Genomic DNA, 22,014 nt, shown 5'->3' on the forward strand with positions numbered 1-22,014 from the left:
AAAGCAAGCTATGTAGAATGAAATCAGAAAATAAAATGCTGCCTCTGGTGTGTTGAGCTCTGGGTGAGTTGGTGTCTAGTGCTGCCACCAAACTACCCAAGTCTAAACAGCCTGCTTAATACTTATCAATGGTGGGGGTTAAAATCATGGCAAGTCTTAACCAGAAGCAGCACTGGTCTTACATAGCCATAGAGTAGTCTGCATTAAGTTAGCAATAGGTACAAGTTACACATAATTATGTAAGATTGTAAGGAGTCAGGTATGTTATATCTGAACTCACCAGGATCTCATGTAATACTGCCCAATTCTCCACTAAATAATATGTGACATCTTTAGAATGGATCAAGGTTAATGCAATTTCAATATTAAATCTATACAAATCATTATTGAATAAAACATGCTTTTACTAATGAAATTATCACAGGAAAATTTTTAATTGCTTTCTTTCTCTGCTTGGCCAAAAGCGTTAACTTTTGGTGTTAATATACACAGGAGGCAACATAACAGCAGCTTGTATGAATGCACCACCTGTAACATTGTAAAACATTTCAAAAGCATCGCAAGAGCAATATCCGACAAAATCTGACACAGAGCCACATTAGGACATGCAGGTGAAAGCTTGGCCAAAATGTAGGTTTTGGAGAAGGAGAGGGAGGCAGAGGTATGTTTGGAAGGAAATTTCATACCTTACATATGGGAATGTTGAGGTAAATTGACAATATTTTATATCATATTGTTTTTTGACAAGTACACGTGGTGGCTAATCACTAAACAAAAAAAAAATTCCACTGTTACTTGTGTGAATCTCTAGTTGAAACAGTTCCATGTTTTAATTTAAATTTCATTAGATCTCTGCGAAATGTTATTTGTTACTTTGATTATTTGAAAAAGTTTAGGCGTGGGATAATCTCGAGTTAGATTTACACTCAGAATTAATGGTTTGCCATGTTAATCCATTGCACGCCAAAGGCAGCTCATTGGCATTGTTGAAAATGAATTGTGACACTTGTTTTCACTATTTTTAGACTTGAGAACAGAATGATTAACGCAGCACCAAAAAATATGATCAACACTGTGTGGAAAGAACACAAACAATTCCATTTCAGACTGTCTCTCCCATTTCTTTAGCAACATAACATTACGGAGAATGTACTTTGATTTAATTAGAACATAGAACATAGAACAGTACAGCACAGAACAGGCCCTTCAGCCCACAATGTTGTGCCGACCATTGATCCTCATGTATGCACCCTCAAATTTCTGTGACCGTATACATGTCCAGCAGTCTCTTAAATGACCCCAATGACCTTGCTTCCACAACTGCTGCTGGCAACGCATTCCATGCTCTCACAACTCTCTGCGTAAAGAACCTGCCTCTGACATCCCCTCTATACTTTCCACCAACCAGCTTAAAACTATGACCCTTCGTGCTAGCCATTTCTGCCCTGGGAAATAGTCTCTGGCTATCAACTCTATCTATGCCTCTCATTATCTTGTATACCTCAATTAGGTCCCCTCTCCTCCTCCTTTTCTCCAATGAAAAGAGACCGAGCTCAGTCAACCTCTCTTCATAAGATAAGCCCTCCAGTCCAGGCAGCATCCTGGTAAACCTCCTCTGAACCCTCTCCAAAGCATCCACATCTTTCCTATAATAGGGCGCCCAGAACTGGACGCAGTATTCCAAGTGCGGTCTAACCAAAGTTTTATAGAGCTGCAACAAGATCTCACGACTCTTAAACTCAATCCCCCTGTTAATGAAAGCCAAAACACCATATGCTTTCTTAACAACCCTGTCCACTTGGGTGGCCATTTTAAGGGATCTATGTATCTGCTCACCAAGATCCCTCTGTTCCTCCACGCTGCCAAGAATCCTATCCTTAATCCTGTACTCAGCTTTCAAATTCGACCTTCCAAAATGCATCACCTCGCATTTATCCAGGTTGAACTCCATCTGCCACCTCTCAGCCCATCTCTGCATCCTGTCAATATCCCGCTGCAGCCTACAACAGCCCTCTACACTGTCAACGACACCTCCGACCTTTGTGGCGTCTGCAAACTTGCTGACCCATCCTTCAATCCCCTCATCCAAGTCATTAATAAAAATTACAAACAGTAGAGGCCCAAGGACAGAGCCCTGTGGAACCCCACTCACCACTGACTTCCAGGCAGAATATTTTCCTTCTACTACCACTCGCTGTCTTCTGTTGGCCAGCCAATTCTGTATCCAAGCAGCTAAGTTCCCCTGTATCCCATTCCTCCTGACCTTCTGAATGAGCCTACCATGGGGAACCTTATCAAATGCCTTACTGAAGTCCATATACACCACATCCACAGCTCGACCCTCATCAACTTTTCTAGTCACATCCTCAAAAAACTCGATAAGGTTTGTAAGGCATGACCTACCCCTCACAAATTGTCTGTCTTATTTTCTTTTACATTCTGGACCTTCACACAAGATCATGAATCCCATCAACAACCAATATATTTTTTAATTTTAAAATTGGTTCAAGTATGACTCTATGTCTATGTCTAAATGATGAAAATTACTCTATGTCGAGTGCTGCTTGAAATGTTAAAACCTAATATTTGCAAATGAATTGCTGGGCACATCCAGCTCTTTTTAAATATATTTATACACATCAACATATGTAGTTTTGTTGCAAGGAGCAACAGGAAACATAGATGAGTGTTATCCTTACACAACTTCGTTAATAAAAATAAATACATTATCGAATATTATTTAAACACCATATCAGTATTGGATTATGGGCTGGACTCCCCTTCTGTGATGATAAGCTGACCTTTGTAGAACGAGGAAAGAAAAAGTGGCGACGCCAGCTGAAACCTCAGCAACAAATCTCTGTCCACTACTCACCCAGATAGCATTGGTATAGACATCTTCATTTTTTTTATTATTACACCTTTTGCAAATTTGGCTAGATGTGCTCTGTAAATGGGCCAATACAGAAAGGTTGGATAAGAGCGAGAGAAATTTTAAGCCTTTGCCAATGTCTTGAGTTGGAGTTTGCCACCACTGAGAGGTCATCCTTGTTATTCTATTTAAATGAGTCCCTTCACATTATTGGGTTACGTTTGTTCAAAATGGACTGAATTGGCAATTTTAATATTCTTAAAGAGAAACCAAACTGCTCAATAGATTTTGCAAAGTGGCCTTTGGAATGATAAAGATATTAGCATTTGGCGCTTGACTATCAGTTAATGCTTCAAAGTGGAGAGCACCTTGTAATTACATTTAATATCTTGCGGGAAGATACCTACCTATCATGTAGGGTTTCTTCAATAAATTTTGTCTCAGGTGGTACTTTGATGTGGATAAGATCCTCAAAAATTGACTGAACACAAGGTAGTTGTTTAGCATTGTTCCAATTTTCAGAATCCTGTCAAATGGAAACAGCACCAAAGTTCACATTCAAACAATGATTTATACATGATAAGGTTAAGTGATGAAGTATGAGGAGGCAGTAGTTATCACACATAAGCAAATGGAAGCAATGGAACAGCTAGCTGTGAAAAGTTAATAAGTTTCAAGTAAAGGTGAACAATGTGCATTATTCTACAGCAACCAGAGAGGTTTCTGATAAAAAGTACAGGTGAAAAATTTGAAAATGGAGTATAGTTGACATATTGCAGCTAATCACAAATGTAGTGAGAGACCATCAAGTTTTCACTGAGATAACAACTAGAATACCACATCTAATTATAAAGGAAGCCTTGAATGGAGAGATGGATTGCAATAGTTTACTGACGAAGGAAATATGGTAATTTTAGGTCTGAACGCAAATAAGTGCTGATAACGGCTAGTGGAATCAGTCTCACATTTTCACAGGAAAGAATGAAAAAAGATAAAGTAAAAGTCAAGAAGTTTAAATTTGAAACGAATGGATGAAATGAAAAGTTTAAGATTTATTTTCTGAATACATGTTATAAATAAAAAATCATGCAAGTATAATAGTAAGGAATATGTAAATTAACCATCACTAATGTGAAGCGGTTAATGTGGAAATTATAGATTTAATTTAAGAAAAGTATGACTTTTTTATTGCAGAGATGTATGATCTATCAGACATAGTGCAGCAATCTTCAGCATTTAAAACGGAAATGCTTGAAATTGAATTGGTTGGACACCAGAAATGAGAGACAGGATAGAAATATTGGTTCATAAAAATGCATTAAACCAAGTTACAGACAAGCAGTTTAGACATTCTTTGTATCTACCTCAATCAGTTACTAATCACCCATAATTCACTTAGTTATCAGCTAAAGAAGAGAAAAAAGACAAGTACATTGAGCCACTGCTGTTACCGCTAAAATGAAAAGTAGGAAATGAACCGGTATGGACTGTTTTAATGCATTGGGGGTGCTGTGACTCAAAGTGGTCCGTTGTGGTAAAACATGTCTAAAACATTTATCTATTATATTTGCATTTTTTTTAACTTTATGCCATTTATAAATTGCAAGAACAAACTAAACTAAACAAACCAACTACTTGGGCACTGTGCTTTACCATTTATAAAGGAATGACTTAAACTAATTCTGCAAAATATGTATAATATCTTTGAACAACCAGTTAAGAATTCATAAAACTGGTAATTTTAGTGAGGTATTGAGAAATAACTTTAGAAGTAAAGACCATTCCTGGTACTTGTGACATTTGCCACTATTACCAGTATGTGACACGTGATATTAGGTTTGGGTTGTGAGATAGTTCACTACCACCAATCCTCCTTTGCCTTGAGCCTACCTAATAATTATTGGTAAAGGATGCCACCACAGAGCATCTAGAGAACAGCCACTTTTAGATAACAAGAAGGTTTGTTGCAAGAAATACAACTACATCTGGTCTGTCATACCGGTATCTGACAGAGTTTGTACAGAGAGACTTGTTCTCTTAAAATTTCCACCCACAGACCATGACAGCTATAGGATGGTTGGAGCAAATGTGACAAGAACATTCATCCTTCAGAGCTATCACCTTCTGCAACAGTCACTCTCGACTGAAACTGAAAAATGCAAATTTATGAGGAACTATGAAGGTATGGATTTCTTTTTTTATACGGACAAATGAGAAATAAGCACACAATCAAGCTTGGAGGTGTTTATTTAAAATAGTTGAGTTAACCAGGTGTATGAACTATAAAAATAGTGATTTTGACTGTTAGTTGTTTTGACACAGAGTCCTTTATTAGCAGAAGCCATTATCTTTTGTTGAAAATGATGACTAAACAATACTGGTAGCTGTTTTTAATAAAAATCAAGTTGGATCAAGAAATTTCTTGGGAGAAAATGACAACATTCAGTATTGTGATTTGGGGTAGATTTTCACGATGTGAGAGTGTAAAATGGGTGATAGCAAATAACCATCTTGTAATTCGTCTCTCCTGATTTGTGCATTGTATTCATGAATGCACTGAGTTTTCACAAACTTTTACACTGATTAAAAAGGTGATTGAGTCCATTTGCACTTCTTAGGGAAGCGCTGCTAATTAAGCTAGAACAGTTTTTTCTCTATTAGGGAATATCTTTAAAGTTTTTAAATAGTAAAAGTATTTGTTTTGTTAAAATGTTAGCATAAACTAACATACAGCTGTGTGGATTTTGTTTTAGATTCAATGATTTAAAATCACATTTCTAAAAGATGACAAACTAAGTGCTGATTAAAAATGCTGTTATTTTATGATAAACTTATTTTAAGCTGCGGTAAGAAACTTACTGTAATACCACTCTTAAGTGAGATTCTTTTATAAATATACTTTATTATGATACTCAATTATATTCATACATGGAAGATTTTCTAATTGTGATTTTGCAAATAAGTTTGGGGAGAAAATAATACAACCTGTTCCTGTTTGCTCCTGAAGCAGAAATGCTACTCCAGAAGTTTAACCGTTACAAACCCTAATGGAGCTAGCAATATTTTACATTACTGGGTTCCAATGACCATATTACTACAGGCTAGACATTCCATCATTTGTTACCATCACTGTAGTATCTTTGCTTTCTTCTATCCCATTATCAGTGGTGTTACAGCACATTAAGAATAGAGTGGTGCCTAAGACGGCAACACCATGCTCAAACTCCTCGGTGAAGATGGGATGACCATCATTTATTTGGATTCCTAAAGATACAGAGAGAATTTTTAAAAAATGCACACCTGCCAGTTATTTGCAAAGAATAATTTTTTATGCCAGTTTAATACTACGCAAGCATATATTCCACAGTGTAATCTGCTATCACCATAACAATTATATTCAAGATAATAATACAAGAATGCTTGACATGTCAACTGCTTTGCCTTCTGTGCTAGTGGCATTAACTACTTTCATTGGAGCAGAATTCAGCAGGTATGTTTCATACGTTGATTGCTCCTTCTTTGAAGTTTTGCTGTAAGACCTAACTGGCATTGCCCTATATTACACAGCAAATAAGCAGACAAGTCAGTACTTTTCCCTGCATTGTCAATTTTCATGCAGAATTCTATCATTACGCCTTAGATCATGTAACCAATTTTAAAAACTCTAATTTCTGTTTTTTTACTGCATTCCCCCCATTTCCCTCATGGGTTATAACCCTCTCACTACATTGGACCACAGCGGAGTTGGATCACTCATCTTCCTTCAGATTGCACACACGTAATTTTTGCAACCTTTGCTCCACTAACAACTCAATCGATAAAGTATTATGTTCTTGCTCTACATATCCCATTCAGGCTTCAATGAAAATTTTGTTTCTTCCAAACTTTTGAATACACTGTATCTTCTTGTCACTCAGTGTTGACGTATCAATGCTTAGTCTTTCTCCATCTAATGTTGCTGGCTTTGCTATTGAACCTGATTTCAAAAGGAACTCTTACACACTTTCCATTGCTAAAGATACCTCTAAGAAGCTCAATTTTCAATATTGTGCCAAGCAGCATATTTCTCTTTGAGAACTCTTATACTGCTTAAAAACAAGACTGCTGGAGACTCAAATTTTATTCCTACATCTCATGAGTCACTTCTAGAATCTCTCATATAATCCTGGACAGGATAGAAAAAAAATTACAGGTTGATAAGTGATTACTTGCTTAGCTCTGCATTGAAGGTTTTTGAGGCTTTATTTCATCAATATGAGCAGGGTTCCTTTAAACGTTCCTCCTGTTTTCTACAATTCAAATACAACCACCCATGAGCCACCCCATTTACTTCATTGTTAAATTTATAATCCATCTCAATCTCTTCTACTTGCTTGCTCTCCTAACCTCAGAACTGCAGAACTAAAGTTTCTGTCAAATCAATTTTTCTTGCTTCAATTTTCAAACCTTTGAAGCCCAAGCTTAACAATACTGTATTAGTGCTGCCTTAGATAATTCATCTTCTATTTCTCTCAACCATAAAGCAGTACTTCCCACACAAACAATCAAGTCTACACTTTTATTTGTGATTAGCCTCAAGTCTTTTCATAGGAAGTATTTTATGGTATCTTCTTTATTTCCATTGTTATCATGTTTTTATTTCATAGGACAATGCAGTCTTAAACTTCAAAGTGGGCCTGATTTAGGATGAAAGAAATTGCCCCATGTTAAAAATTCCTTTGATTTGTAATACCTTTTTGTTACTATTTTGTATATTTTCCAAATGAAACACATTAAACAATCATTATTTAGTAAACACATCACATCTGTGTAAATGGTGGCTGAAATATATCTCTTGCACTTTCAATCAAGGAGACCTCCTGTACAGAGCAGACCCCAACTTTCAATTATTTTGTTTTATTTATGATTGTAATTTACTAATTATTTAAGCACTTTGAGGCTGTCACATTAACATCTACAATAATGCTCTCTCTATTTGAATTGTCTTTTATATTAGTGCATAAATGCAGGCATCACTGGAAAAGCCAAGATTTATGCTGAACCCTAATCGCCTCTAAGAAGGAAATGGTGGGATCTCTTTTTAAATTGCTGCAGTTCAAGGCGGGGTTGAAGTAGGCACACCTGGGGCAGGGGATCCAGGATACTGACCTCGTGATAATGAAGGAATGGCTATATAGTTTCGAGTCAGGACGGTGTACAAATTAGATCAGATCCATCATTTTGTGATGTCATTCATTCAATGCTTTTGTTTGGGTGGTAGAGGTAAGACCTTGGAAGGTTCCATTGAAAGATTTTTCGTGAGCTGCTGTAGTGCATCTTCCAGCTGGTGTGTTAGTTATTAGCAGACGAAGTGAAGGATTAATGTGATGGATGGGCTGCCAATCAAGCTGGCATCAAATGTTTTGTGTGTTGTTGGAGCTTCACTCAGCCAGACAAATGGAAGTAATTCTCTCAAAGCCCGACATGTGCCTTGATAATGTTGGCCTAGCTTTAGCAGTTAGGAGAGGAGTTATTCATTGCAGAATTCCTAACCTCTGACCCCTGCTTTGAAGCCACAGTATTTATATGGCTGCTCCTTTTCAGTATCTGGTGAAAGATAACGCCAAGTTGTTGATCGTCCAAAATTCAGTGATGGCATTAACTGTTATTAAAGGGAGATGCATAAATTCTCTCTTGTTAGAGACAGTATTGTTTGGCACTTATGCTGTATGAATGTTACTTGCCATTTATGAGTCCAAGCCTGAATGTTGTCTAAGTCTTGCCACACAAGCACAGGCTGATTCAGCATCTGAGGTCACAAATTGTGTTGAACATTTTTCAATCATCAGCAAGCTTTACAACCCTTGATGGATGTAACGTCACTAACAAAGCAGATGAAGATGGTCGAACCTAGAGCATTACTGTGAAGAACTTCTGCCATGATGTCCTGAGGCTGAGATGACAGATCTTCAACAATCACAACCGCCTTCTTTTGCGTTCAGGATGATTCTAACCAGCAGAATATTTTCCTCCCCAAATCATAATGACCCTAATTTTGGCTAAATTCCCTGTTGACACATTTGTTCAAATGCCATCTTGATAATCACTTTCACACCTTACCTCTCGGGATCTGTTCTTTTGCCTATGTTTGGACCAAGGCTGAACAGAGTGAGCTTGTTGCTGAGCAAGTGCCACAAGGTAGTACTGAACTGTACCTCTTATATCCCAGGCGTTGTGGTAATTGGTCAGGTTAGATTTGTATTGCCTTTTGTGGATAATTACATATTTGGGTAATTGAGTGACAGATTGATGAACAGCTAGCAATGTCAAGTGAACACATGAATGATGCTGCATTGCTTTTGATATGTAAGTCCTGCATTGTCTTCTCAAATGTGAAGGAATGCTTCACAATGAAAGTGCAGGACATGCTGAAAACTGATTGCAGGAATTCATTCAACCATTTAATGGTAATGATAATATATTGTTACATGTATTTATGAAAATACAATAAAATGTGTATAAATTGCCGTAAGCCGACCCCAGTGCCATTTTAATTACATAAATTATAGAAAGAAATAAATCATACAAAGTTAGGACAAATTACATTTTTTTATTCTATACACTGCTTCTTAAGTTCCTGTTTCTTTATTTGGCCAGTTCATGTTTTGCAGAACCCATCATAGATAAATGAGGGTATAAAGGGACAAAACTTTTGTGTGTTTTGAGCAACTTGTACTTACATGGCCATATAGAGCAGTGAATCCTACTACAAATCTCATCCAGCCTCTTAGTGCCCACATACAGCAAACGCTCATTTGCTTTCTAGTAAGGCTGCCTGATTCTGCTGAGCAGCTGCTCCAATGAATACAGATGAACACAATATATGGCAGATGCTAGAAATCTGGTATTGCTGAAGAAACTTAGGTCTGGCAGAAGAGTTAACATTTCAAGTCCATCTCTTATTCAAAACAACAAGGATAAAAATTTGGATCTGTCATTAAGGGTGGCATGCTTTTTTTTAGACATAATCCTGCTTGTTAAGACTCAATATTCCAGTTTTTTTGTTGGATTTACTATATGTATGTCCATGTTAGCTCTGAGGCCTCCCAAATCATATATTATTAATATACAGGGCCATTGTAGACAGAAAGAATGCATACATGCACTGAGCCAATTTCAACTCAACAAAATATGTGCCAGCCATTTGCTGGCTCATTTTTTTAGGTTTGCCTTGTTTGAAATATAATAAAGCCTGGCTATTAACTGTCAATGAGCATTAATGATAGCAGTCACCATAGAAACACTTTGGCTAGTGTCCACTTGGCCACCAATCAGCACATTCTTCGTATGCAAGATAAATATTGATTTCACCTTGAATTTGTATTCTTGAAAAATGTCCTGATTAGTGCAAGACAAAAAACCTTTAGCAAAATGTCTCTTTTCTCAGCAATATGCAAGTTCTGTACTACCAAACAATAATTAAATAGCTAAATGCCCATTACTGGTGCACATGCAAGGCTGAATTTTGCGATTATAGCAGGGATGAAAGTCAAGGCATTTGCCACTTTTGAGGGTCACATTAACACCGCAACTGCTGGTATGCACACAAATGCATGCTAGTGGTAAAAACCAGAGGCTACAGTGCAATACCATGTTCTCAAACTGCTTCCACTGGTTTCACCAACTGTTTTGTAAAGCGGAGGGAATGGTGGCTCATTAATTTGAATAAGTGCTGTAGCCACTACTAAAGTGGACTTCTTTGCATCTGGCATTATCAGGCACAAAGGCTGCTCAAATGGATAGATGATTGACAAAGGAAGCACATAATATGACAGCATGCTGTAGTAGCCGGTATTATAGAAGGTACATGCTGACATTTCAAATGTTGGATTTCATTTGTTAATTATTTTTGCATACTTTTAGCAAAACCTACCAGACACCTTAGATGGACTTTACACATCTGATTCTTTTTTTAAAAAAAGACTGAAATAACTTTAATAATGCTATATACTTAGAAAGATTTTAAAAAAATTATTTGACATTTTAGTTGGTCTGGGTGACGTTTGTTGGGTGATTTGGGACAATTTCTCACTTGCACTCTATGGGAGGCCATGCTGCAGCAAGAACTTGAAATCTTAATCATGAATGTAGAGATTTTAGAGATTTTTCAGTCCTGTGACCAGTTGGTGAACACATCGGATTTGCAACTGACCACACAACCTTACACCACAGTCAATCAACTTCCACGATATAGCACTTAGTCTGAGCTTGAGTATGGCCCTTAATATGATATAGACCATGGTGATACATATGACCAATTATATTGATATTTGCATAACAGTAAAATTGCAGTAGCAACAACACTCACCAGCTTTAATATGTGCCATTGTGTGAAGAATGCTGACTATAAACTCTCCTGCGTTGTTGAGCCAGGTTGACTTGATATATAATATCCTGTTGTTGGCATCGTAGTAAAAGCTGTTCTTGTATAAAATATTCTGGCAGCGGCTCCTTACTTCAGTGGAAATGCTGTCTGCCAGTAGGAGGGTAAGGGGAGAGTGACCACAGCTACTGCAGAGCAAACGGACAACATAACACCCAAATCGGTAGATCACAAAGTGGTGTGGGGGCAGGTTACCTAGATCTGCTGGAATCAGGCTTTGATTGCCCAATGGAATTGGATCCAAAGGATTTACGTTGCAGCTTTCTATCGTGAAATAGACATTAATGAACACAATTAAGAATTTAAACTGGTTTCTGTGTGAGAAAATAATTAAGAAAAACAACATATATCTTTCAATCCTAATTTTGTCCATTCCCTGGAGATTGTGCTATTGCTATCTCACCAAATTCAGTTTATTTGACATAGATAAAAGGATGGACTCCACATCTTCCCAGTCTGTATGGTTGAATTTTTCACTAGATCATGATGAGAGCCTGACAACACAGTCAACATTTTCCTAGGAGATTGGCTTTAGTTTCTTTTCTCAAATGCAGAATTCCCTCCCAATAATGGAAACAACTTTTAGTATCAGGCAAATTTTAGCTTTATTCCCATTCCAGTCCGAGGAAAGAACAACTATTTTTAAAATTAGTAGTCCTGGATTTGAGCCCAGCTACCTGACTGAAAGTTCAGTTAAAACAAGGTCTGGAAGTTACCAGTTCAGATTTCACTGTCTTGTTGCTTTGGCTTGATGTTAACCTTGTCTTTTCAGAAAGATACCCATCTGCCGCGGTATGTGCATCATGGCCTACTGACCATCTTGTGCCTGAAATCTGCAGTTCCCATCCATGGGCCTGGAGGAGCCTCTGGCCTGGTGCAGGTGGGACTGATGGAAGCCGTGATCATAAGATCCAGTTTTTAAGTGGTCAGACTTCCATGCACAAGTGCTACATATATTAAAACATGGCACCCTGTTCTTTGACAGCTAATTCTCTGGTTCTTTTTAAAGGTTAATGCCTTGACCAATCTGAGTCAACCTGCCTGACTTAAGATTTAAAATTTATACAAAGTTTAGCAATCAACTGTCAGTCATCGTTTAAACTGGTACAGTCTCCAGGGCAATGCCCAACCAATCAACACTATCTTCCTTTACAATACAAATGTTGCTTTTCCTTTAGATCAGTAATCTTGCAAATTGTCCTCATGAGTGCAGGAAGAAAAACTTTGACGAAGTAACAGTCAGGCTCTGTATGTTCAAACAACTAGCTTTGTAAGAGCTGGTATTAATCCAATATTAAATACTCAATGTGGTGTTTTAGGAGCAGAAAGTATTGATAGTGTGCGTTTTAGCGACTCTTATTCATACCTGTTTTCACTGCATCGTGGTTTTTTACTAGAGCTTGTTTCAGTTCTTCCAGTTTTTTCAGAAGTGACGACGAGAAAAGAATTTCAGTTAAATCCTTATCACAGGGAAACATTGATAGCTCTTCTGTCAAAAAGAGAACATTTGAAAATGTAGCTTTCAATTAATTTGCAACCTATGCGGGCATAATGTGCAGTTCACACTGCCTGTAATCTGCACCAGAACAAATATTTCCTCCAGTGTTTAGCTGCCCCCCCCCAGTGGTTCAATCAAGAAACAGACCAACCAAGGCACAGAATGTGTGTCATCAAAATTCCAATCAGTAAATGTGTAGATTCAGGGAAGAAACCGGAATTGAAGAATGATTCCTCCTGTTTTTTCTTCTAAGTTAATAATCACAACACACTACAAGGGATTGAAGAGGAGCCGTACGGCTTTTTGTCTCTACCACTGTGGGAAAGCGGTTAAATTCATGCTCTATAAGGCATTTGTTGGGCAGTTGACTGAAGGAGATAAGTGAAGAGTTTATGAAACTTAATTACAGAGCATACTGGAATACAACACTGTAATTAACAACACTTGCCAGATGTACCTATTGTATTATTCATCAAAAAACATTGCTCAGATTAAAAACAAAAGCTGTTATCAAGGTTTCCAAAGCGTACAAATCTGGTTCAGGTTCTGAAGTGAAAAACACATTGGCGTGCTTGTTGCTGAGGGTAGATACTGATTTTTCAACAAATGGAGCATTCATCTTTTCCAATTAAATTATATCAAGCACCTTGGCATGTTTCACTAACATTAAAGGAACTGTGTAAAATGTAAGTAATTTTCAAAAGTTTTGATTGATTTCAATTAAAGACAAAAATGAGTTGACATGAAAGAGTTCCTCATGACCTACTGCAATTCCAGAGCTTTGTCAGAGAGATATTTTCACCCAATCTATGCCTATGCTCCTGATTCCATTTGCTACGTCGGGTTCCAGGGTTATCTGAATATTTAGGGCAGGCCACCAGCAAATTCTGCTTATCCTGGACAGCCCCCTCACAGGGATTGAAGTGAAAGTTCTAAAGGCCCGAGTGATGGGAAGTATTTTGACTGTCATGTTCCCATCAGTCCCAGCTCATTCCAATCTGCACATTAATAATTCTTACCTCATTCCTTACACACATTTCTCAGCACATTTTATCATGCATTTTATTCGATTGGTGATACAACTTAGTGGTTATGATACCAGAACTGCAATTGTAGACATCGGAAGTGGAATGTTTTGAGCCCAGAAAGTGGCCAGGTTTTGGTACACCATCGCTCACTTGATTACATTGCTTTCTTGTCCCTGCTAGATCTTGTTTCTGGTTCAGAATGTCTATATGTGACCTTGATGCCATGCTTCCAACTGAGGCCCTTAAGGTGTCAATTAAGGATTATGTCAGGGTCTATTCATGCCTGGGCTGCAATTAACTCAGCTCCAGGTGGATAAGTAAGAGGTTACCCACCTGTTTGGTAAATCAGTGCACATTGCCTATTAGTTGGGATTAGGGTCATTTGTGCATAATTGAAGGCATGGCCATAGGGCAGGGGAATAGCTAGTGAGATTCATCCACCTTCAAACTCAGCCCCAGAAACCAATTCATCCATCTGACACAAAGTGCTTGCCCAACATTTCAGTCCATGTGATCTAGGTTATCTTTGGATAGTAGCCATGGCCTTCTTTACGGTGCTGCCAAGTGCAGAAGCTAACAGTATCTGACTGGCCACAAGCTTCTCACTGACTGGGAACACCATCACAGGAATTTATGCCTGAGGAAATCTTGCTGCTGCTCTTTTTTTAAGCTGTCTGTTTGAAAGAAGGTAGGGCTGACTTTCCTCTGAAGGGTCAGCTCAGATAATTCATGACCTTTTTAGCAAGTAATTGAGGCACCTGAAGAAAATTGAAGAATCCCATCTGCATCTTTAAACCTCCAGCATGGAAATTCATGAAATATGAGTTCAGTGTGATCACCTGTCAGATGGGACTAGATAAAATGGCATGAACACTGGCTGGATTGTAATCAAGTGTCAACTGGCAGCTTAATACCCTTTAAAGATGGGACTTTTCCACCTTTCTCTGGACTTCCCTACGTATGACTCCAGTCCCACATTATGCCCAGGATTCTCCTTGAAGTTGCTTACTTTCTGCTACTACAGCCTCAACAGAAGTACAGTGGTTACACCATTTATAAACAGGAATCTGGTTTTTGACATACATTTGGTGAAATTCTCATGATTGGGCATGAGTGTTCATGTTTCATGCCCTCAGGGCCACAAGGGATCATCAATCAACACCTCTGATGCCAGCAAAGTCCTGGAAACTAATTTTGCAAAAGATATGCCTGCAGTAAATCAGGTAATTTATTTAAAAACTAATATAAACCTTTTGCAAAAGCTCAGTTGATAAAGGATTCAGCAAGGATTAGGAGTTTAAATTTCAGCCTCTACCATCAGCCCCTGCTGGGCTGGCAGTAGGTCTGCCCTGGTCGACCCATTGTCTCAGCCTGTTCCTGCCCCACTGAACTCATCTCCACCTATCTGGACTCCATTTTCTCCCCTTTGGTCCAGGAACTCCCTACCTACGTCTGTGACACCACCCATGCCCTCCACCTCCTCCAGGACATCCAATTCCCTGGTCCCCAACACTTCATTTTCAGCGGGTTTTGAGAAGATTTGTAGCTCAGGTTGTGGTTCTGGATGTGAGTTTGCTCGCTGAGCTGGAAGGTTAGTTTTCAGACGTTTTGTTACCTAAACCGATAAATAGAAAGCGGGACATAACACCAACGGTTCATCGGAGGCTCACTGATGACGTAGCCTAGAATGGTGACAAAACGTCTGAAAACTAACCTTCCAGCTCAGCGAGCAAACTCACATCCAGAACCTCATTTTCACCATGGATGTCCAGTCCCTACACACCTGTATTCCTCATGCAGAGGGCCTCAAGGCCCTCCGCTTCTTCCTGTCCTGCAGGCCCGACCAATCCCCCTCCACCGACACCCTCATCCGCCTAGCCGAACTCGTCCTCACCCTCAACAATTTCTCTTTCAATTCCTCCCACTTCCTACAGACAAAGGGGATGGCCATGGGTACCCGCATGGGCCCATGCTATGCCTGCCTCTTTGTAGGTTACGTGGAACAGTCCCTCTTCCGCACCTACACAGGCCCCAAACCCCACCTCTTCCTCCATTACATTGATGACTATATCGATGCCACCTCTTGCTCCCCAGAGGAGCTCGAACATTCATCCTCTTCACCAACATCTTCCACCCCAACCTCACCTGGACCATCTCCAACACATCCCTCACCTTCCTGGACCTCTCAGTCTCCATCTCAGGTAACCAGCTAGAAACTGATGTCCATTTCAAGACCACTGACTCCCACAACTACCTAGAATACACATCCTCCCACCCACCCTCCTGAAAAAATTCCATCCCCTATTCCCAATTCCTCCGCCTTCGCCGCATCTGCTCCCAAGATGAGGCATTCCATTCCCGCACATCCCAGATGTCCTCGTTCTTCCAGGACCACAACTTTTCCCCCCGCAGTGGTCGAGAACGCCCTTGACCGCATCTCCTGCATTTCCCGCAACACATCCCTCACACCCCGCCCCCGCCGCAACCGCCCACAGAGGATGCCCCTCATTCTCACATACCACCCCAACAACCTCCAGATACAACGCATCATCCTCCGACACTTCCGCCATCTACAATCCGAACCCACCACCCAAGCCATTTTTCCATCCCCACCCTTGTCTGCCTTCCTGAGAGACCACTCTCTCCGCGACTCCCTTGTCCACTCCACACTCCCCTCCAACCCCACCACACCTGGCACCTTCCCCTGCAACCGCAGGAAATGCTACACTTGCCCCCACACCTCCTCCCTCACCCCTATCCCAGGCCCCAAGATGATTTTCCATATCAAGCAGATGTTCACCTGTTCATCTGCCAATGTGGTATACTATATCCATTGGACCCGGTGTGGCTTCCTCTACATTGGGGAAACCAAGCGGAGGCTTGGTGACCACTTTGCAGAACACCTCCGCTCGGTTCGCAACAATCAACTGCACCTCCCAGTCGCGAACCATTTTAACTTCCCCCTCCCATTCCTCAGACGACATGTCCATCGTGGGCCTCCTGCAGTGCCACAATGATGCCACCCGAAGGTTGCAAGAACAGCAACTCATATTCCGCTTGGGAACCCTGCAGCCCAATAGTATCAATGTGGACTTCACAAGCTTCAAAATCTCCCCCTCCCCCACTGCATCCCAAAACCAGCCCAGCCTGTCTCCGCTTCCCTAACCTGTTCTTCCTCTCACCTATCCCTTCCTCCCACCTCAAGTCGCACCTCCATTTGCTACCTACCACCTCATCCCGCCTCCTTGACCTGTCCATCTTCCCTGGGCTGACCTATCCCCTCCCTACCTCCCCACCTGTACTCTCCTCTCTACCTATCTTCTTTTCTCTCCATCTTCGGTCCGCCTCCCCCCTGTCCCTATTTATTCCAGGTCCCTCTCCCCATCCCCCTCTCCGATGAAGGGTCTAGGCCCGAAACATCAGCTTTTGTGCTCCTGAGATGCTGCTTGGCCTGCTGTGTTCATCCAGCTCCACACTTTGTTATCAGTAGGTACACTTCAGTTCACCCCAAAGCTTTAGGTCTAAGGAAAAACTACGATTCCAATACTTGGCTGACACCTGCTGTCTAGTTAGTCTCCAACTGGCACTCCCTATTGCACATCATCCAGGCAGTCACTAATGCCTACTCACTGGGTACTGAGTGACTGGATGCTTTTTTGAAGAGAGGAATTCTACCGGCTTTCAGAATAAAAACCAATGGAGCTATAAAGGACATTTTACATCTTAATATAAACGTGAATAAATGCCAAGTTTTTTGAAATACCAGCATGATATAATCTCAGGGAAGCTGAGGCAAATCTGACTGTGACTTCTTGCTTTCGGAATTGAACCGAGTGTGTGCAGACACCAGACATTGCTGTCCAGTTTACTCTTTAGTAATAGCGAACACTGATTTCAGACTCACCTTTCAGTGGAGCAGAAAATGTTCTTTGCTTCTCAACATTGCCTGACATTTCTGCACTGTCAGTGGCAAATTGTTCAACAGGACTCCTTTCCTACGGAAAAAAAGCATTGTAATTTACTTTTGTGTCCTGGATAATATGAGATTCTTGTGCATGAAAGGATAATCACTTAGCATTACTTGAGTAGCCTGTCCTTCAAAACTGGAGAAGGAAGGATGATAATTTTGATAATTGCCCCACTGTAAGTGATTTTTTTTCCCTACATTACTTCAGTGAACATTTGCTGAAAGCTTTAATATGTACAACTAATGAACTTATCATGATGTCCTACTCTGCTGTTTTCTTGCACTCCACAGCAGAGTGGACTATTGCTACTTTGTGTTTTTTTCGTGGGAACTTATACAAAAGGTTCAGTGAAGGGACTTTCTGTGACTGTACTGGTTGCTGACAGCAGAGAGATTCTATTACCTTACAATATGTCATAAAATTGATTAAACTATTTCTGTATGGAGTTCTTGCTCAAATACAAAACTGTGCTCCTTATATAACTTTTACCTCTTGTTCTGTGTTGGCTTGAGCTGAAATCCTCACTCCATCTGAAAACCTATATAACCTTTGTGCCTTTACAATCATTTCTTTGGAGATGCTGATGTGCCCAGAGTTGATTTTATGAACTAAGATATTTAGATTATTAAAAAGTTCCTCAAGACACTGGCTGGGCTGATCTCCTAAATAGAAAAAGGGAAATGTTAATAAAATATTTAACTTATTGTGTAATGTTGCTCACACTGTTAAGGTTGTTCACTGTGGTGCTGTACAGTTTAATTGAACACATTTGGTATTTGCCTCACAACTACCTCACATATCCCACTATTTTCTTCATTTCTAAAGGTCTTCAATGGCTAATGAGGTTTCTATTAGATTGTAATTTGAATCACCTTTCTTTCAGCATTATGCTACAATCACAATCTGACTGAATTGGCAATGATTGTGATTCAGATAATCATGTCATGTTATGGTATAGTAACCACCAAGCAATTATTCTCATGATGATCACACATCAACTATCATTTTTGACCGTAAGAAATAGGAACAGGAGTAGGCTGCTTTGTCCCTTAAGCCTGCTCTGCTATTCAATAGTATCATAGCTGATCTAACATTCCTCACACCTGCTTTCCTGCCTTTTTCCCCCACAATACTTGATTCTCTCCCAGATCACAGAATCCCTACAGTGTGGAAACAGGCCCTTAGGCCCACCAAGTCCACTCTGACCCTCACAGCACCCATCCAGACCCATCCTCCATAAGCCATCCAATCTACACATTCCTGAGTACTATGGACAATTTAGCACAGCCAATCCTGTGGGAGGAAACCAGAGCACCCAGAGGAAACCCATGCAGACACGAGGAGAACATGCAAACTCCACACAGACAGTCACCTGGGGGTGGAATCGAACCCAGGTCCCTGTTGTGAGGCAGCAGTGCTAACTACTGAGTCACCATGCTGCCCTAATGAATGTAATGAATGAATGTAAATGATCTCAGTTATAAATTTAGACAAGGTCTCTGTCCTCACAGCTCTGTGGCAGTGAGTTCTCAACTGTCTGACGGAAGAAGTTCTCAACTGTCTGACGGAAGAAATTCTCAATTTATTCTTAAACTGGCGCCCCTTTATTCTAAGCCAATGCCCTTTGGTCTTAGACTTTCCTATGATGGGAAACATCCTCTTATTTTGTTGATGTAACCTAAATTCTGAAATCAATGGGAAATACTCAGTTAGTGAATCTAGACCAAAAACAGAAGTAGGTGGGAAAGCTCAGCAGATCTGGCAGCGTCTGTGAAAATAAAAAAATCAGAGTTAACGTTTCGGGTCCAGTGATACTTCCTCAGAACTGGCTTTTATTCAGTGAATCTAGATTTTTTTTTAAATCGGCCTGTTCAGGAACGTTATGACACACATCTGTAGCAGACAGAACTTGAGTTCAGGCCTTATGGTGGGGACACTATCATTGTGTCAGAAGAGTCACTGGTTATGGGAGAATTCAGCTCCACAACTTTTGACCAGTGATTCAACCTTGAATTTTGTTTGTAAGTTTGAATCTGCTATTAGTTCAATGCAAGGCTGGAGATTAAATATTTCACCCATAAAAGGGAAGTCCTCAAAATGTTTTTTCTTTAGGATACTACATAGAACATAACTTGATCAACAGGAAAATTTTGCAACTCACAGGGTCTGAGATGGAGACTGAATGTATAACCACTCAATAGCCAGAATATATGATTTAAAAACAATATTCCTGTATGTGGGCATTGTCGGCTAAGCTGTCACTTATTGCCCGCTCTTAACTGTCCTTGTGATAATGAACTGCCTCCTTGAATTGCCTCAGTCCACTAACCACTGGTAGTTACACCAACTCTGCTGTTTGTGATTTCCCACTGGTAGCGAAGGAACAGCAATACAGTTCCAAATTAGGATGATGTGTGGCTTGGAGGAGAAAATGCCGGTAGTGGTTTTACCATACATCAGCTGCCTTTGTCCTTTCAGGTGACAGAGTTTAGGAGGTGCAGTTAAAGCATCCTTGATGAGTTATTGTGGCATATTTTGTGGATGGTACATATTATTGCTACTAAGCCAAGGTGGAGGGAGTGAATACTGAAGATGGCAGGTGCTGGTTTATCCTGAATGGAGTTCAGCTTCCTCAATGTTGTTGGAGTTACATTCATCCAGACAAGTAGAACATTTCCTGTCACCTTCTTGACTTGTTCCTTATAAATAGTAGACTGACTTTGGAGAGTCAGAAGGTGAGTTACTTGCCACAAAATTCCCATATTCTAACAAGTTGTCATATTTATACAGCAGATCCAATCTAGTTTCTGGCTATTGGTAACCCCTAGAATGCTGATGGCAATTGAGTAAGCCTTCCATTGTTGAAAATGATTACCTTCACAGTTTACCAAAGCAAATTGCAAAAAAATCTATGATTGTTTAGCACATAAAAATTCTTATCCATTAGGCCATGTTCTGTATGTAACTATGATGAATAGAATTAATCCACAGAGGCACAAACGTCTTTCAATATAAACAGACACAAAACATATATGAGAATGTTACTCATATACACGTTAATAGTGGGAAACATAATTTGGGATAGAATTTCATGAAATGGTGAACCAGCAAGGTTATGCCAAAAATTTGTACTGATCTTCCCATCAACATTTTCTGGCAAAAGTTTTATTTATGTGCATTGGAATGTAAAAACTACTAAAATAAATAAAAATCAGTGTAAATAATCACAGCACAAGGATAAGGAACTTTGGAATATACTTTCTTTAAATCCCCAATATATTCAAAAATTAAAGTTTGGAGACATCAAGTCATTAACTTTGCACATAGGAACATCATGGTCAAAAAATAGAACTGTGGAAGTGTCCCAAGTTTTACAGACAAACTTCTGTAACAGGCTGCAGGAAAGAATGTTTGGGTTGGTTTTCTCTTGGAAAGCTCAATATAAATGTAGCGTAAAACTACAGTCAAGAAAACGCTCCAATGCCTCTACTTCCTCAGAAGGCTAAGGAAATTCAGCATGCCCAAGACCGCAAGAAATTATAGGGTTGTGAACACAAGCCAGTCCATCATGCAAACCAATCTTTCCTCAGTTGACTCCATCTATCCTTTCCGCTGCCTCAGGAAAGCAGCCAGCATAATGAAACACCCTTCCCAGACTGTTATATTCTGTGCTGTCAGGCAGAAGATAGAAAAGTTTGAAAACACCAACAGATACAAGAGCAGCTTCTTCCCTGCTGTTATCAGACTTACAAATGGACTTCCTATATATCAGAGTTTATCTTTCTCAGCACCTTATCTGTGGCCGTATCACTATATTCTACATACTACTCTACCTCAATGCGCTTGTTAAGGTATGATTTCCTTGAATACTATGCAAAACAATTGTTTTCACTGTATCTTTGTATGGGTGACAATAATAAATCAACTCAAACCAGTCAGTAACTGTATGGGCCCAATGAACCACAATGATGGACTGGGAATATCTTTACATTGGTTTATGACTGACAGCCTGACTGTCTGAATCAAGTTGATGGCCTTTTTTGTATGTAATTCTCGTTGCTAATGATGGACCTGGAACCTTGATCACAATTTTAATGAATGCAGGCGCGCACACACACACACAGATCAAGAGGTCAGGCTTTACCCTAGGGTCGGAGAGAAGAATTTTTTTTATATGTAGCAAGTGACATTAAAACCAAAGAATTTAACTTTAGGTAAAGCTGTGC

General features: G+C 39.8%; 1 protein-coding gene across 1 annotated transcript in view; it reads right to left on the bottom strand.

The window, feature by feature from the left end:
* LOC125467021 (uncharacterized) overlaps window positions 1-22,014 on the bottom strand; it is a 29,211-nt gene that overhangs the window by 6,924 nt on the left and 273 nt on the right. Inside the window, exons 2-6 of the mRNA XM_048562335.2 lie at window positions 17,725-17,815; window positions 12,661-12,783; window positions 11,220-11,558; window positions 5,997-6,136; window positions 3,280-3,398 (exon numbers count right to left, since the gene is read on the bottom strand). Of these exons, the coding sequence (XP_048418292.2) occupies window positions 3,280-3,398; window positions 5,997-6,136; window positions 11,220-11,558; window positions 12,661-12,783; window positions 17,725-17,773 (770 nt within the window). The 5' untranslated portion in view covers window positions 17,774-17,815. The remainder of the gene's footprint in view (window positions 1-3,279; window positions 3,399-5,996; window positions 6,137-11,219; window positions 11,559-12,660; window positions 12,784-17,724; window positions 17,816-22,014) is intronic.

This window comes from Stegostoma tigrinum, chromosome 32 (assembly GCF_030684315.1).
Source record: "Stegostoma tigrinum isolate sSteTig4 chromosome 32, sSteTig4.hap1, whole genome shotgun sequence".
Classification (NCBI taxonomy): domain Eukaryota; kingdom Metazoa; phylum Chordata; class Chondrichthyes; order Orectolobiformes; family Stegostomatidae; genus Stegostoma; species Stegostoma tigrinum.